General features: G+C 39.6%; 3 protein-coding genes across 7 annotated transcripts; 1 reads left to right on the top strand and 2 right to left on the bottom strand.

Moving 5' to 3' along the window:
- Positions 1–851: 851 nt before the first annotated feature.
- Positions 852–2,161, top strand: LOC6726221 (actin-related protein 2/3 complex subunit 3). Of its 2 annotated transcripts, none has more exons than XM_002107160.4 (3): positions 852–999; positions 1,102–1,275; positions 1,758–2,161. In XM_002107160.4, exons 1-3 carry the CDS (start codon positions 994–996, stop codon positions 2,100–2,102), a joined length of 525 nt encoding a protein of 174 aa, XP_002107196.1. In that variant the 5' UTR covers positions 852–993; the 3' UTR covers positions 2,103–2,161. The 2 variants fall into 2 exon arrangements, with proteins under 2 accessions (XP_002107196.1, XP_016039747.1); XM_016172452.3 differs by having other exon boundaries at positions 868–1,018.
- LOC6726220 (proton-coupled amino acid transporter 4) lies at positions 2,153–14,500 on the bottom strand. 4 transcript variants are annotated; one of them, XM_016174075.2, is made up of 4 exons: positions 14,418–14,500; positions 3,234–4,243; positions 2,996–3,171; positions 2,153–2,833 (listed from the first exon to the last, which is right to left on the bottom strand). In XM_016174075.2, the coding sequence occupies exons 1-4, from the start codon at positions 14,427–14,429 to the stop codon at positions 2,592–2,594; spliced, it is 1,440 nt and encodes a 479-aa protein (XP_016039746.1). In that variant the 5' UTR covers positions 14,430–14,500; the 3' UTR covers positions 2,153–2,591. The 4 variants fall into 4 exon arrangements, with proteins under 4 accessions (XP_016039746.1, XP_039152265.1, XP_016039745.1 ...); XM_039296331.1 differs by having other exon boundaries at positions 3,234–4,240; positions 14,418–14,498; XM_016174074.3 differs by lacking the exon at positions 14,418–14,500 and adding an exon at positions 5,226–5,416.
- LOC6726219 (proton-coupled amino acid transporter 1) lies at positions 8,083–14,549 on the bottom strand. The gene is made up of 6 exons (XM_002107158.3): positions 14,418–14,549; positions 10,959–11,113; positions 9,933–10,293; positions 9,410–9,861; positions 9,169–9,341; positions 8,083–9,106 (listed from the first exon to the last, which is right to left on the bottom strand). The coding sequence occupies exons 1-6, from the start codon at positions 14,427–14,429 to the stop codon at positions 8,850–8,852; spliced, it is 1,410 nt and encodes a 469-aa protein (XP_002107194.1). The 5' UTR covers positions 14,430–14,549; the 3' UTR covers positions 8,083–8,849.
- Between the last annotated feature and the right edge of the window lie 3,563 nt (positions 14,550–18,112).

The raw sequence follows: 18,112 nt of genomic DNA, 5'->3' as shown, positions 1-18,112 counted from the left end.
AATAAGTCAGTAAGTAATAATAAGCTTATCGATTTCCAAAGCTTTGTATGTGTCACATTTGTTTAAAAGTTTGAAACAGCTAAAAATAAGCCATGTTTGTCTGTCCGTCCGTATCTCGTGATCTGAGGAACTCTACAGGGTAGAAAGCTATAAGATAAGGTTGCCACACCCCGATCCGAATAACTCCCAAATCAGGAAAACAGCATCTGCTTTGCTCTTGGCTCTGGAACTATAAAAGGAACTATAAAGGTTGGGATTAGACATACAGATCGTAGAGACGCAAGTTTGTTGCGCCATGATGCCACGCCCACTCTAACGCCCACAAGCCGCCAAAACAATTTTAAAATTTTTATGGTTTTAATTCCCAATATCTATCGATATAAATAATAAAATTTCGCGTTTGCGATTCTCTTGCTCTACTTGTGCTTTAAAAACCAAGTAATTGCTTTTTTGACCGTTTTTTAGTTTCTTCCAATTTGAATTTGTGTCTAGAATAAAATCAATTTGCACATCTCTAGCGGTTCCTTAGCAGAGACTCAAACCAGTGTTAATAACTTTGATTTTAAATTTAAAAAATGAAGAGTTGAGTATTTAGAGCGCTTTTAAAATATTTATTTCATTTTGTAAATCACATGTTACAATATTTATTGTATGTAAGTATTATCATTTCATTGACTTTCATAAAATTAGAAATCTAATTATGTACAATTCGCATGATTCAATGATCAATATAGCGATTATGAGTGCTATTGGTGAGTAAAGTACATAATAATTAAAATGAATAGCAATTCACTTTAAATTAAATTAATATCATTAGAAATGTATATTTACAATAAATACCAAATGAACCAGTTCATTTAAACGCCAATGGGCCGTTTATTCAACTTCAAAAAGATAACGTTTTCACATCACTAGGAAGTTCTGATAAATCATATATTACTAAATCTTTTCGTTTATTTTTAACCGTTGAAAAACAAGACAGAAGTCATTGAAATGCCGGTGAGTAAAATACAACGAGGTATGCAGCTGCAGATGGACAGTTTCCTGACATTAAACGCATTAAGCCCTTAACCCGCCCATTTGTTTACATGGTTCGCACAGGCCTTTCACTCGGAAATAGAGGATTTCCAAGCCTCGGTGGGGAATATGGCCCTTCTACCATTACGCACCCAAGTCCGAGGACCAGCGCCCACTGTTGATATTCCCAACGACATCATCGATGAGTCACTCTACTTCTGGAAATCGAACATTTTCTTCCGCACTTACGAAGTTAAGGTTGGTGTGACTGGACAAAAAAAATGAGCACAGAGATAAAGCGAGGCGATATTCTAATTTTAAAGTGAAGATACATCAAGAAGACGGCGCAGCTTGTTAAATATTTCGAAACAATCTTATAGCCCTAGTGAAGTCAATTTTATAATGTTAAAGCCAAGTGCGTTATCTCACCGCCTTTATTTGTAGAAATATGTCGTTACAATCAGCCTGATAAGAGTGCAGTTATTCGTTTATTTTTTAGTAATATCCACTTGTTATATGTTGTTCCAAGAGTTGGCTATTTCTATATAATGAAATGATTTTTTTTTTGTAATTTTTTAAATAAGCTTTGAAAGTTTGGATTTTTTTTTTGTAATGTTCAATAATGTCTAAGCCTTATCAATTATGATATAATTCTTAGAATATAGCTGCTATGTCTAAACTTTTAAACTTAGTTTTAAAAAAACCCCTATTCCATACATTCCATGTTTATCTAATCGCAGTCGGAGGTGGACAGGGTGCTTATCTACATAACTCTCTACATCACGGAATGTTTGAAGCGATTGGCCCGCTGCACAAGCAAGTTGCAGGGTCAGCAGGAGCTCTATACGCTGGCCATCTCGCGGTTCGATATACCCGGAGATGCGGGATTCCCCCTGAACGGAATCTACACCAAGCCCGAGGATCCGGAGCTGATGCGTCAGTACTTCCTACAGTTGCGCCAGGAAACCGGCAACAGATTGCTGGAAAAGGTCTTCGATACTCCGGATGGAAAGCCGAGCAAGTGGTGGATATGCTTTGCCAAGAAGAAGTTCATGGAGAAGAGTCTTTCGGGACCGGGAATGTAGAAGACTCACTTATATACTGCCACCAAAATTTACGAATAAACTGCTTTGAATGTATTAAATTCGTTGTGCATTTTATTTTTTACATTGTAAGCGAACTTAGTGTAAAACATTGTTGGCTGAAGGCTAGTTAATACTCTATATATATTTATAAAATCGATGAATAGTATTTATTACATATGGCTTTAACGATCATTTGCAGGCTCTCACACAATCAAAGCCTCATTGGTTTGGTAATCAATTATTAAAATGGGTTATAGCTGCAGATCATGTTTTTGCTTTATGCCTCCTTTTCGTTTTTGTGCCAAATAAACATTTCTTTATACATACAAACAAATGCACAGCTTAAAACTATCAACAAAATAATAAAAAAAAAATTGTGGAAAAATACACAAATTAATCTTACAACAGAACAGGACAACGCATTCACATAGTTCCGCGGAATGACAGCATTATTTATGTACAAAAAAGATACTTGCTAGCGCTCTAAGCCTACTTAAACTCCTTGACGATCTCCACGATGCTCTGGTAGGTGCCAGTGACGATGCCCAGCACGGCCACCGTCAGGATGAGGATGTTTTTGATGTAGGACCACACCCCCAGTGCCTTGGGCACCTGCGCCCGCGTCACGAAGTCGATCAGTACCGGAATCACAAAGGCCAGACAGGTGGAGCACAGTGCTCCGATCAGCGAGATGAACAGATTGAGCTTGGGAACGACCAGCGCAACGCCAACTGGGGAAAAGCGCATATCAAAATATATTCTGAATAGCGTAAAAGCTATAGCTATGATCATTTAAAACAGATTATACTACATTATCATCGATATGGGATAATAATAGTGATTCCATTTCCTATTGCATATTTCAAAATTTGTTTGATTTACAACCCACTTACATGTCATCATCACCATGAAGAAGCGGAGGCACACCTGCGAGGTAATGGGATACTTTTGAGAGCAGTTACTAGACCTCTTTAGTGGGGGCCACAAAATCTTAATCATCACAAAGAACTGGATGGGGTAGCCCAGGAAAACGCCCAAGGCGGCGATAACTTTCACCACCTGCGAGAAGCTGCAATTAAATAAATTAATAATATCAATAATTTATTATCCTAAACTGGTGACTCTACTTACACTTCCTCCACCACAAGATTTAGGGTTATGCTGCCGGCGACCTCCTCGCCCCATCGCACATAGCTCACGAATCCGGTGAAGATGAACAGGGCCGTGGTAAAGAACATCGTGGAGTTGAGCACTCCAAACCGGGTGCTGAATTTCTCCGGTCGGCGCATCGAGTTCCGGAGCGGCAGGATGAGGGCGATGCCCTCGTAGGAGAACAGAGCGGTACCAAAGAACAGGGCCAACTGAGCTCCGCCAGTGAAGAGGTGCCTGTCGCCAACGGACGGCATGGGTCCATCCGAGAAGGCTATGGTCAGGGTGGCAATCAAGCCGAAGAGCAGCGCCACATTGGCGAACAGCGACACGGGCGAGATGTACTTCAGGTTGGTCATCAGCGAGGGAATCATCGCCGGTAGCAGGGTGATCAGCATCACCATGCTCATGCTGATATCGATGCCGTTCTGCTGGAGGACCTGGTGCAGATTTTCCGTGATGAAGACAAAGTAGATGGCGCAGAAGCCAAACTGCGTGACGCAGAGAAACATTTCGACGATCAGCTTCATCACGCGCGACATTTTCCGCAGTGGGCGTGGCCCGTGCTCGAAGCACTTCTCCACTGTTTCCGGATAGTCGAGAAAGTCCACGCCGGGCGTGCGCTCCACAGCCAGCACGGAACCACGGATCAGCATGCGCTCGCAGTGGACGCACATCACCGCAATGATGGGCAGCAGGATGGTGGCTCCAGCCAATCCGCCGTTCTTGAAGCAATCGCCCATGGCGAAGAGTCCGGCGCCCACGCTGCCCTTGAAGAGATGCGTGGCCGCCTCCAGTTCGCTGGTCTCATGGCCGCGTCTGCGCACCGGGTCTCCGTTCTCGGGATCGCCGCCTTTCTCCGTCACATTATTCGTGAAGCGCTCCGGATTCTTCTCCAGACTCTTATCATTCTGTCTTCCGTTTATTTCCAGTGTTCTTCCCATTTCGCCGGCTGCTTCGATCGCCTTTTGATCGCTCTGCTGCTGCTGCTGCTGTGGATTAAATGGAATATTTGAAAAAAATCTCTCGTCGGCTCAAGAAGAAAGTCCAGAAAAGCTTTAACGGTACTTGCGTTCTCGCGGGAAAAAGACGGCCAGAGAAGGAGCGATGAAGTACAGTTAGGTCTCTCTTTGGCATTATCTTTATCTTTGCTTAAGCCTTAACCCCAGGTAACCCCACATACATAAGTAAAAAAGACATTATATCTTCTTGATAGTATTATACAAATAAATATTTAAATAACTTCAATTCTTCTCCTATAAGATTTAACCCTAGCAAGTGGCACTTAGAAAAAAAAATAATTTTTTAAAGAAGTTCTTCCTGATAAAAAGTATTGTAAATAATAGCAAAAGTGTTCGAAATTGAAATTCGTGGCAATAAAAACGCTGACACATATGAAATAGTTTTACCATTGTCTACATGCTAATTAATTCGAATAAAATACTGAATGCCAATTAAATACGCCCAATTCATTATAATTCACATCGCTTTTGACCAGTTCACATCAATGTCAAAGCTCATAATATCAACACACATTTCATTGCTTCCACGGCGGAATTTTGTGATTTGCAGAAATTAGCATAGTGACATTGGTTTTAAATTCATTTTTTTTAACACCACAAGTAGCAGAACAATCAGTAGGTGCTACGAAAATCAAGACCCTGATAATACTAAAGTTCACTTAATTTTGTCTGGTTTATAATTTACGAGCTTTAAACCAAATTAGAATATCCATTGTTGTGGCGCGCACTGGACATAAAAACTAATTACTGTCGCGCTCGCAGGGGTGAGTAAACAACACACTTTCAAAAACCGGAAAGTAAAAAAAAAATAAAAAAAATTATACTTAATTCGCCAAGGCCACAGCACTTAATTATTCAGATATCCAGAATGAGCACTATGATGCACTTCCATCTCTTATGATCATTAGACACAGATTATAGGTGAAGATTTAGCAGCAAGCGTTATTCTCACCTAACAACACTGATCAGTACGTATTGAATATGTCGAATATCTAATTTATTCACTCGATCGGCGATGATCACCTCTTGCTCGCTGTGAGTACGAGAACGAGATCAAGTGTATCGAGTGTTTCTGTGAATCGCCGGAATCGCACGAAATGTAGGACCGCTCACGGCAAGAACTCAAACCAGACTCAATGCTCGAGTTGGCCAACAGCGGCGAAAAGCGAAAATTGCAAAAGGCAAAAGTCGGAAGGCAGAAATAAAACAAAACAATATATAAATAAAGAGCGGCGTCTGTGTGAGCGATGCAAAAAGCGCATATCGTTTAACCCCCTGCACTCGCCACAAACTAAAATACCACCCACTTCATGGTTTAAAAAAAAATATTAATATAAATATGGCATACGTGCATGCTCAACAAAAGTGCATTAAATAAATACCGAAATCTTAATTCAGATATTTTATCAACTTAATTACTCGCTGTATTGACTAACTGTGAAATTATTTTGGTTAAGTCAGATAGTAAGGGGTTAAAATGCGTGGGAGATCGGGAGTGGGAGTGTGTGAGGTCAATTCCGATCCTAAAATCGATAACGGTTTTCTAAGCGATCTTTCCACCTGGGTTGGCTGACTCAAGGTGTTTTCAAATCACTTTCCCTCGAGATCTTGTCACTTTTCTGTGGAAAATAACGGGGGAAATGCATTGTGCATATGGCAGATAGAATATAAATATGTAAACCTATGTAATATATATATAGCGCGCAATCACTCATCGATAAAAGATATGATGTGCCGTCATGGATCAGTGGTTAATATAAATCTATGGACTAAGAATTTTTCACAACAAAGTTTATTGCACTTTAATAAATAAAACGAATTAGGAGAACAAACGAAACCAAATAAAGGGGATATAGCATGCTAATTAATTGAATTAATTATTGTTTCCAATTCATGCTAATTACATTTATTAATTGCCTTGCCAGGAAATATATATGTATGTATACCCCCTCTTCTATACTCTTCTTCTAATTATACTATCGATATACTTTCTCGACTATAAACATTGTCTAAGTATTTTTTTATTAATTTATCTGATTTAAAACATTCTGCTCTAAATTGCAATTATATGTATATGGTCGTCATGCGAGTTAGTTAATTTATTTACTATTTACTTTAGTATCTACAATCTACAATCACATGAAACGTGAGTGGAGATTGTTTAGAAATTAAATCCATATTGTTTCCCTGCACCGAAGTAATTATCTGCAACTAAGTGTTCTTAAATTACAATAAATGAGCAACGTAGTTTAAGTACGAGCTTAAATTTGTTCAGTAGTTGAGTTTATGGCTGGCAATATTTTTTCTAAAGGACAGGCATTCCAAATGTACAAAAAGTGGTACAGAAAACTCATCGTATTTTGTTCATATTCGTGTTTGCTTATGACGACGTACATATTTATGGGCAGCAAAAATGTTGTCATTCATCATTCAAAGTTAGTTAATTTATTTATTTGCTCGCTGTTCGCATTGCGACTGTACCTTAAGAGTAAAATGTTGGCATCGTAACGCCGATTGCGTCACGACATTGGACACTGATATTGTTATATTTTTTATAAAGTTGGATGGTTTTTTACCGGCAGGAAGTGGTTCGATCAGGTTCAAGGATCCGGCCGCATTCCGGAATTCGGTTCTCGGTGCGGTTTTACACGGCACGTGCCCAGCGCATCGAATTCTTGGGCGTAGCATGAATAATTTACAGATATTCCGTAGTCTGTATGAGAACGTAAGGCGGACTGCATTCGTGATCGTTACACCTTTACCTTAACCCCCTGAAGCCCCCATGGTATTTGCAATTGGAAGACGCACGGAAATTTACCGCCTTGATTGAAGAAGCGCCAGTTAAATGAATTGCACGGAATCAAAGTTCTCCGGTCGGTTGCTGCATCTCACTTCTTCCAATCTTCCAATCAACCAGTCGATCGATCGATGTTGACGGAATCCAGCAATTGGATTATATAAGAGGTACGAAAAACAAATGCATAACAAGCAGCAGTGTCGCTTGAGGGGGGATAAATATTGGCCAGATCTTAACGAAATCATACAACACTATTATTAAAGTCAATATTTTAGGAAGTTTGATAACTTCTTTATTAAATTCGATTAGATTCCTCTTGTGGCATCTTTTTTTTCCCCACTATTAGTATCTCTCTTTTAAATGATCAAATGATCTTAACAAGATATGTCCATATCCAACGACATTGCCTGCAGTTCCATTCATCGTTTGAGTTGAAGGTTTGAACGGTTTCGATTAGATTGATTTGGTTCGGATCGGATTAGATTAGTGTAATTCCCATACGGGGAGGTAGATATGATTCCCGGTATGGCTCTTAACCAGTTTGCGCCAGATGAAAGCGAAAGTCCGCGAACGTATGTATGTGATATCTATCAGAATATAATTTATCGTTTCTTCAGAAACGGGGTCAATGTCAAAACTAATTTAACGTATAATTGCGAATTTATTTTCGCTGCCAGCTTAATACGGTTTCAAGCAACCTGTTCCACGACCTTATCAGTATTCGGCTCATTTATTTTATAACTACTTTTATTCGCACGTTTTCTGTGGCGGTAAAGAGCCGCAGATGATTTGTGATTCAGCATATTAATTGTGGCACGCAAGTCATTTGAATTGGTTAGCTGGATACATTGAGAAGCGCAGAGAAGGGCGTTGTCATCATGATATCAATATTCCGCGCCTTTTTCACTCGACTGCACATTCCTCTCATATTGAAAATCTATTCCAATTATTTATTTATTATTGTTAGTCTTTTCCTTTGAGCAGTCCAAGCCCCAAAAACACATCTGTCAAGTTCTTGTCATGTTGCGATGACGTCAAAACGAACGTCGCATTGTTTATTCTCACTTAATATCTATTAAAAAAATAATCAATTATAGTAGGTAAAATGCGCTACACGCTTACTAAGACACAAAAGAAGGCACTTACGTATAAATAAATATATATAAATGGGTGTTTTTGTTGTTGATGGTAAATTCGCAAGCATATTGTGTTTTTATGTAAATAATTAAGGATTAAGAGTGGGTACATTTTAAATTGCTTCAAAATGTTTTTGTGATACGCTGACCATATTGCTAAAATAATGGTTGTTAAATGTTTGCCGTTGTTTTTCTCATTATCTTTAAAGCTTTATATCATTGAGGTTTGGTATATCATTTCGCTTTGATAAATATGATCCTCTGCCACTCCTGTATTGTTCGTATTAGGCATCCCAACTGATTTGGCATCTCAAAAACTCGGAGATCGTTAATCGTTGTGTTTCTCCTAAAATCCATTTTTGGTAGTCGTCTCCTGTTTTAATATTTCTTACATTTCGCGCCGGAGTCCTGAGTCCGTTGTTAATATTATTTGGGAATTTTGGCGTTTATAAAAATGAGTAGTTCTGCCCAACTATTTTTGTAACTAATATGTTGATTTGGTTGATCCTTTGAGTTTTATTTTGCCTGATCTCGTATTGATCTGTTCTTGAAGGACTCCGGCTATTTTCTTTTTCAGCTATGTTGATGACGACTGGATGGGGATCTTTAGTTATCCATGTTGCCCTCAATTGTTGGTTAATTCTCAGTGCACCTCTTCCTCCCCGAAGTGCTTGACAATTTGCTTTAGGCTTTCGTAGGAGCCAGTGAAGAAGCCAAGCAAAGCCATCACTAGAATGACTAAGTTTTTCACGCAAATCCAGATGCCTGGTCCTTTGTTCAGCTCGCTCCTTGAGATCAACTCGATGACTGGTGGAAACACCAGGGCCAACGCCGTTGAGCATAGTGCGCCTATCAGCGATATGAATAGTCCCAGGGCCGGAACCATTTCCGCGATGGCAACTGCAGGAGAACCTAGTCAGTTTTTCCTGTTTTAAAGGTGGTCCCACATGCCGGATACTTACGAGTCACCAGGACCATGAAAGTGCGGAAGCCGAGCTCTCCAAGCAGTGATCGTCCTTCGATGCCGCACATTTGCTTGGCACTTGGCCACATAATCTGGATGGCCACAAAGAACTGCAGTGGATAACCGAGAAGTACTCCAGCGGACACCATCAGTTTGACCGCCTGGGCCAGTCTGTGGATGACGAAGGATCTCATAGAATCGTGCGATATAGGCGTCATAGCCAAGACTGCCCCACTCACATGGTATCGCCCAGATTGAGGGTCAAACTTCCTCCGACCTGCTCGCCCCACTTCATGTAGCCCACTGATCCAGCGAACATGAACATGACGGAGACGAGGAACATGCCCACATTGAGCACACCCAATGGTCGCTCGAACTGGTGTGGCTTTCGCATGGCGTTCTTCAGCGGCATCACTAAGGCAATGCCTTCGAAGGCAAAGATGGCGGTGCCGAAGAAGAGAGCCAGCTGGGAGCCATTCGTCCAGAGGGCGCGTTCCTCCACCTCCGGCAGTCCGTCCTTGAGGGCATAATACAACGTTATGGCCAGTCCCAGGATCATGCAAACATTGGCGAACATAGAGACGGGGGTCAGCCACTTAAGGTTCGTGATTAGTGAACTGAGTAGAACGGGTACGAAGGCCAGCAGCATCACCAGATGGACGTCCATGTCGATATCGTAGGCTTGCAGGATCTTTGGAAAAGGCAATCCAAGACTCCATCATCAGTTTACTTCTCTCGCCTCCTATCGCAAACAAAACTCACCTGCTTCAGATTCGTGCTGATGAATACAAAGTATATGCAACAAAAGCCCAACTGGGTCACACAAATGAATATGTCCACCAGTCGGCCCATCGTTCGGGACCAGCCCCTCAACTTTGACGGCCCATTCTCGAAGCACTGCTCCACTGTCTGGGCATAGTCCGCACATACGCTATCGCCCTTGAGATCGCGCATCTTCTTGGAGCAGGTCACTAGGACATGTTGGCAGTGGATGGACACCACTGCTATGACCACAGTCAGGAGTGGGGCCACCAGGAGACCTCCGTTCTTGAAGGCATCTCCCATGGCGAACAGACCAGGACCAATATTGCCCTTGAATAGGTGCACGATGGTCTCCAGATAGCTTGAATTACAGGAACATAGATCATCTTGGGGCTTGGGGTTCGTTTATGGAGGAGCTGGGTTAGGTCTTGTCCACTGATGGGTTGGTATATTAACTCCGTTAGTCTTTTGCAATTGGGAGGGCTTTAGTTGGGATCACGGTTAGTAGGTTTTAATCGGTGGTAAATTTGTTTAAAGCTGGGATTCAGGTTCGTTATAGGTTGAATTGCAGATATATAGGTTATGGGGTTAAAGGTTTCGGGAATTAACTGGATATTCGGGTTGCTTGATGGTTTACATTTTTTTTTTGTTCCTTGGAGAGGGATATCGTCGGGATTTTTGTTAGTTGGTACTGAGGAAACCCGTTTAAAGCTGGGATTATTGGGGCTTATCGATGATAGCTTTTGACACAGGAACGTGAATTAGTGCTGGTAAAAGGTACAAGGCTATTATTTCGAAGCTGGGAGTCATGGCAGGTTAGTTGGTTAAAGGAGGATTTCAGGCTGAATTGAGGTAAATGCTGGGTGTTGGTACAGGTACTTAGGTGGAAGTTAGGATAAAGCTCTTTCAACGGTTAGTAGGATTGAGGCTTTAGTAAATGGTATTATAATTTGCAGGTTTCTGGGTTTTTAGGTTGGTTACAGGAAGCAGGCAGTTAGATCGAGGAATTTCCACAAGCAGTCATACCTTGTAGGCGGATGATACTCCGCATCGTGATCCTGTTCCTTCGTGACCTTGGCACCTGCTGCACCTCCACCTGCCGTTTCACCCGTGGATCCTCCCTCCACAGTTTCCTGTCTCGGAACTGTTGCTGTCTGATTTTTCTCTAGTTGAACTGGCGCCTTTCGGTTTTATAATACGTATTTCATTGGTGGCAAGAAGCAAAAAAATAAGAACAAAAGCTTACAGTTAAATTAAAAGTATGCATCGAAATAATCGCCTTTTTCCACGAATGCTTGATGGTTTTTAATTAACCGATAAAAACGCAAACCTCTCAAGTGTTTCCGCCTGTCAATCTCCATGTTTAGGTTCATAGACGGAGATCTTATCTCGGGGGAATCACAGATCAAGTCGTGAAAATATATAGAATACCACATGGCCTGACAACTTAGTGGCCACTGTAATAAATTGAATAGGGGATTTCCATGCCAGGGCGACAGATGGAAAAGTTCTCCCCATATGAGTGATAAGAATGCCAACGATCCATTCGGGTTAGTCCAATGGCCATAAATATGGTCACAAACTAAATCAAAGCCAATTAAACGGATTCATAAAAGCCCAATACAAAGCAAATTAAATGCCATCTATATCTTTATCTATATATAGTGTCGGCCAGATAAGTGGCCTTTCGATGACACCCGAACGACTGCCAAACAGAGCAATAGACCCACCGATATCTATATCTATAGCACGTGTCTGTCTCGAGCGTCGGAGTTCAATGGGTCTAATTGAAATTTGTAGACAATCTCGGAAAGTAGTTAACATTGTTATAAAATATATTGACTTCTGTTAAGGGCGTTGTTCAACTTTGAAGTATTCGGGAAAATAAAAAATTACTCATACGAATTACTCACTACTCGTTAAGAATTTACAAAATTTGACTAATTTATTAAATTTTCTATCAATCCGTGCCTTGCAATTGGATCCCATCACGTTTACTCACAAAAGTTATTCATCGCAAGAGTCACCATGGACACGTATTGGAAAAACCCACGTTCATTCACAACATTTAAATCGCGATCGATACATTGCTATCAGTGAATTATGACAGCCATATTGAACATATGATACATTGATCAAGATGGATGACTGCATGACTTATTGGCCACTTTGTCAGTTGGACACATGATGTTGTCGAAAGTGTTGGAGTGTTTTTCAATACCTGTTGCCAGCTACCTAATGTATATATGCTATATTTTGTGTACATATATCTATGAAGTGGTCCAAGTGAATCTCAAGTGTCGTAAATAATGAGCTACTTATCGCCAAACTGATTTTGCTTTCGCTGCGAATCATTTAGGCCTCGTTTAGATTATCGTCGTCTCACATGTGGTATACGCAATCTACTGGAGGACATGGCGCCCCTGACGTATACGTGATATTCAACAGGGTGCTCTGCGCAACTGTCGTACATAGCTAGCATGACGCCTTGTGTAAATCTAGACACCAATTTCGTTGCTTATCGGCAGTTAAAAGTAGTTAAAGCCAAGTATAAATTGTTATTATCGTGCACCAGCTAGAAGGTAGTAAGTATGTGAATAAAAGGAAAAATGAGAAAGCAAGACATACAAGAGTATGCTCGATAATAAATTAATATAGAAAGTAGGGTATTCAGGCAGTCGCATTTCCAAATTTTTGGTGCCTTGCAAGTAACGGAAGTATAGAGGTAGGCCATGGGTTGGGTAAGGGGGGCGATACCATTACCCTTGAATCGCTTCCACTTTAATCTAGACCAGACATTTACCGTGGAAAAGCGGACGGGCATGCCGTCAATTGATGACAGATAACACCAGATAGTCTCCCAGCAGTCTCAAGTGCGTGGTATGGTCCACCCGCGAAACCCCACTCTGGACGACCCCCCTCTTAACCCATGGATGGCGGCACACATTGGCAAACTGTCAACAGAGATATTATTTATGTGCGGTCTCATTTCCCTTATGCTTTTTTTTTTAGTTTTTGTCATTTTTGTACTCTTTGCTTCTTGAATTGAGCAATGTCTTCGAGTGGAAAATTTTCAACCGCCGATGGTGCGTGGGGTTCTTGTGGTCTGGTCGCGCTGTCGAGGGTTCACTGCACTGGGAGGCAACACAACAAAAAATTGTTTAATTTCTCCTTTATTAATGTTGCCGGAAATCTGGCAAGCTCAAAGGGAATCTTGATTGGCTTTTATTGGCAAAGCTTTTGTTCGCCATACAAATGCATTTGGAAAAATGAATTTCGAGATATGTGAGCTTCACTTTTGGGACAGCGAAAGTTGTAGTTTATTTTAGGGGATTTGCATTTTTACAAATTTGCAAATTATTCTTTAAATTCTTTCTAAATTTTTAAGTTTTTAAACTTTAAATTTTAAGTGTCTATAATGATTTTTGAAATATCTGTTTATATTTCTGAATCCAATGAAGCCTACTGATCGTTTAGCTAAGTGTATAAAAGTAAAATAGCGGTTGGTGTCTGGGCAGAACAAGTTCTGACCTTGATCAAGCAAATGCATAAAAGTGTGTGATTTTCCATTTTTCATCATTTGCATTTTCAAATTGCATAAAAAAAATAAATAAATAAACACCTCAGGCGTAACTGGGCAAAATGCAGGGGTGTCTCATCTAGGAGGGGTTTTTGCTACAATAAATTCTTGGTAATCTTTCAATGGAGATAAGTGCCAGCAAATCCATAAATCCAATCCACCAGATAAGCAGGAATTTTTCGCACTAATCAATGAACTCGCTTAGCGGAAGTTGATGCCAATATTGAAGCCTAATGGCCATAAAAACCAAGTCATGTGGGGTATATCTGAATTTATTGGATTCACTGAAGTTATTAACTCAATTAAATAGGGAAGAAGCCTTGAAAACAATTGATCATCCTTATTTTAGTGCCATTTGTTTAAATAATATTTAAAAAAAACTTTTTTTTGTAAATATATGCTAAACTGTTATTTCCTTTGGGTTTTTATTAATTTATAATACATAAATAATTAACACTGGTAGTTACACTTCCGCCTAATTCATAATGCTCTGATGTTAATACAATTATTTGCATACTTAATTTCAGTGGTAAATTGCTGTTGTTAATCAGCCCCCTTCTAAATTAACTCCGCCACACCCCTGGATTTTGGCCAAGAAAAATGCAACAGCTGTACTAAAATATTTGTTCCTTTTTTCTTTGTATGACTTTACACTTGAATTTAATTCGTTTTGCCAAAGGCAGTTGCCTGTGTTTATGTTTTTTTTTTTGTTTTTGTTTCTTGCTTTGAATTTGAGTTTTTGTTGTTGTTTGACAACCGGCAAAATTAACTCGTTTTTTGTTGTGCGTCGTAATTATTTCTCTTTTTCGGCCCTTTCGTCTTTTGGGTTTCACTTTTTGCGTTTTGGGTTTTCTTTTTTTTTAGGCATGTGTCTTAAATTAAACGATTGCATTTTAATTACACACCTCGGCATCCATGTTGTTGCTGTAGCTCTCGATGTTGTTCTTGTCCCAGAAGTCGGTCAAAAAAGTAAGCAAAACAAACGAAGCAAAAAAAGTCAACAACAAAATACAGAAAACACACACGTAATTCGCCTGTTCTTGATCTTAATGATTTATTTTCGTAGCCTGCATTTGGCCACCGATCTAATTTTCGTCTTGGTTTTCTGAGGATGCGGATGCGAATGGTTAGAATCCGATTCAGCGATTTGTAGCCTTTGGCGATCTGTGTTCACTGTGTGTTAATCGCTCCACGAAAAATTCAAGACTGACGACCGGCGACAATCGTTTGGTTATTCGGACGGCCAGCGAGTGGGAGTGAGATGGATGGGAGTACACTCGCAGAAAAGCCCGCAGTCAAAACAATACAAGATAAAATATAAGATAAAAAATTGTTTCTCATTTATTTTGTTATTATTATTTTTTATTTAAATTGAAGAACAAATTAATATAGCCAAATTAATTTTTTTTTGCCCATATATGCATTAATTTCTGTGTTACCTAGTTTAAATATTTTCATTTAATTACATAAGTCCCTTATTTTATTTTCAACTGATTCGATAAGATTTAAATTAAAAAATCTTAGTCCAGGCTTCTAACTTTATTTGGCCAATCCTTTAAAATTCATTTTTAAAAATATTTATATTTGGGTTTTTCCAAGTGTAAAAAATAAAAGAGAGCATCTCCTCCAAAACGATTCTCACACTCGATCTCGCTCACTCCTTCACTGGCTCATTACAAAAAATTCGACAGATGAGAGTGCAAGAGAGATAGCCGACTAACAGGTTGTCGATCAGCTGTTATAATTAAATTGCAGAGTGCGCATAGCGCCCCACAGGTGGCGCTGCCACAAATGATGAAGTCAATTAATGAATGAATGAAATAATTTAGTTAAAAGATAACAAAGTCGAAACTTTGCTGCTTAATCAGGTACCACGAATAGCGTATGTTCTTAAGCAATTAAGCAACGACGATAAGACTTTACTATTCTACAAACTATAAATTATATTTTCAAAAATAAAAATGGTTATTTTCATTTTAGATTTTTTTTTGGCCAGTAGTCTAACCATCTGCGGGTTATGGACCGTTTAATTTGTGTTTTATTATTATTGATTTGTATAAAAATAAATTAAAGCAAACGACTATGGCGGTGGGAGAACAAAGAATTACAGTAATAAATGTGCACAGCAAAAAATAATTTGGTTCGCTAGAAACATTGCAACACATTAAAGCGATTGAATAATTTTGATTATTATATTTTATTATCAACGATTGATCGAGTTTATTCCAAAGTACCACTAGTTTATTATTAAAATATTATTTGCATTATTATTCCATTTCTCTCAGTGTAGATTCCTTTCGACGAGGTTCTATTGCGGGACGCACGTCAACTATTTGAGCTGATCGCTCAATTGGAGACGGGCGGCGACCTCAGAACACAAAGAAGCGCCAATTCGACCATGAGACCCTGTCCCTGGCCTTGAAAATAGATGGGTAGCACACCCATGAGTCCATAATTCCATAGATATACATATATACTCATACACATGTGCCACCTCACAAGATCGAACATTGTCCTCTGATTTGGCATGATGCGCCTTTTCTTCGAATGATTCGTGGATGTGGATGAGTGTACGGTTTGAATATAAAAAGAATCCAATTTTGGGTCAGCCGACCGATCCAATGACGAATACAATTTAGACAGAACATGTGCGGATCCCAGATATATATGAACGCAATACTCTGACTAAATATAAACAACTTTAAATCGGCAATTTGGAGCATATACTTATTATTTTCTTTTGAAATTTAATTAGTAATTAAGAGATACCCCCAGAAAATGGCTAGCTAACATATATTATCAGAAAATATATTTTTACAGAGTATTCAAAGTTCAGCTCGAAAGGAAATACGTTTTGTGTGTTCCTATAAATTTCTCAAAATAACGAAAATATATTAATACAAATGAATAAAACGTGTTAGCTGGGAAAATAGAAACGGATTGTTTTCATTCGAATGTCGTCGAACCAAAAAAAAATACTCCTCAATTACTTTGTGAATGAGCTGCAGGATTATTTTCTGTTCTCAATTTTTATCACAATAAAATGGATTATCTTTTTGAGGGTTGAACAGTCCATTAGCCGTGTACCTATAAATAAATATATAGTTATTTTTTTATTGCTTTCAAGACACAATTTATGACAAAACGTGAAAATTTTCCACTATCGCGTGCCAACATTTGAGAAACATTAGGAGCATTTTTTGTATTTGGCGAATATTTTGTCAAAAAACATTTTGAGTATTTTGATTGTTTTCTTTTGAAACTAGAATTTTTGCTTACTCTTCCTTAGGATTAAAGATACAACTTAACGAGTCTCTATTTCCCAGTTGAAATGAAACTTAGTTTCAAGATACTTGAGTGTTGGACTCCGTAGTAACCATTCCAGGTGACTTTCGCTTTCAGCTTCTTAACTCATCCAAAACAAGTAGTTCTGCTTCTGCCATATGGACGATATAATCGTATCTTCACATCTATATATTTATAGTATGTACATATGTATGTGGAACCCCTGACATGGTTGGCTTCGGTTTAAAACGAAAACTTGCAATTAAAAATGTTACTTTTTTATTTCGTTGTCTCTTGGCCGGCGACGGCGGTTTTTGTTTATATTATTCAGTGCATTATTGTTATTAAAAGTCATACGGACAGACCCCCTTTTATTCGCTTGAGGCGTTTTCGAAGCGTTTCGTCAATTGCCGTTGGCTCGAAACGTTAAACGTTTTTTAGTGACGCTCCAGTAAGTCCGTACTGCCGGAGAATATTATTGTCTTAGTGCTGGTAATTACCCAGTGACATATAGACATACCTGATTTTGAGGGCGGGGTCACCGCCCCTCGGCGAAAGTCACCACCAACAACCACTCAAAGTCGGCACAAAATTATGAAAAAAATAAAACAAACAAAAAAAAAATGTTCCGATTTAATTGCAGAATGCGTAGAAAGTGAAAGATCTGAAGAGTCGTCTCCGGATTTAGACATTGTCGCCATATCCGAGACGGAATCTCGATCTCCTAACTCATTCTGCGATTCTCCCGTTCCAAGTCACTTCACGCCATTGTCACTGTATTCGAAAGCGAAATCACGATTTTAGATTTGCAACTTAGACTAATTTATTGGGCTAATAAAAAATACTTTTAAGCCACTCTGCTGGTGCAAATACATTATATACCACATTATGTTATATTTTAGAATTGAATTATTATTTACTAGCTTTTTTCTTCAGGGGTAGCCTCAAGCAATTCTCACACTGTTGTTATACGTTTTTCTCCCACATAAGAAATGAGCGATTTCTTGTAGCTTATGGCCATGTCCAGCGAATTCCATTTTGGATGAGCAATCGAACTGAATTGTCGTCATTGCCGGCCATTTAGTGTTGGCTCTTTGGAGCCTGTGCCCCACTGCCTCCCCCACGACCGCCCACCGCTGGACAAGTCCGACCTGTTGGCCCACCTCCGGTGCCTAATCCTCCAGAAAGGCAAGCAGCGGTGTCGCCTAAGTGGGTCGCCACTCCAAGCACCACATTCTAGCCACTATATGCTGCGTACCACATACCGCAAGCAAATGACCTGGCCGAGATCGCCATCGCATGCTGGCTCATCCCA

The sequence above is a fragment of the Drosophila simulans genome, chromosome X (genome assembly GCF_016746395.2).
Source record: "Drosophila simulans strain w501 chromosome X, Prin_Dsim_3.1, whole genome shotgun sequence".
NCBI lineage: Eukaryota > Metazoa > Arthropoda > Insecta > Diptera > Drosophilidae > Drosophila > Drosophila simulans.
Note: the sequence above shows the minus strand (reverse complement) of the source record. Positions and strands in the feature narration are given on the sequence as shown.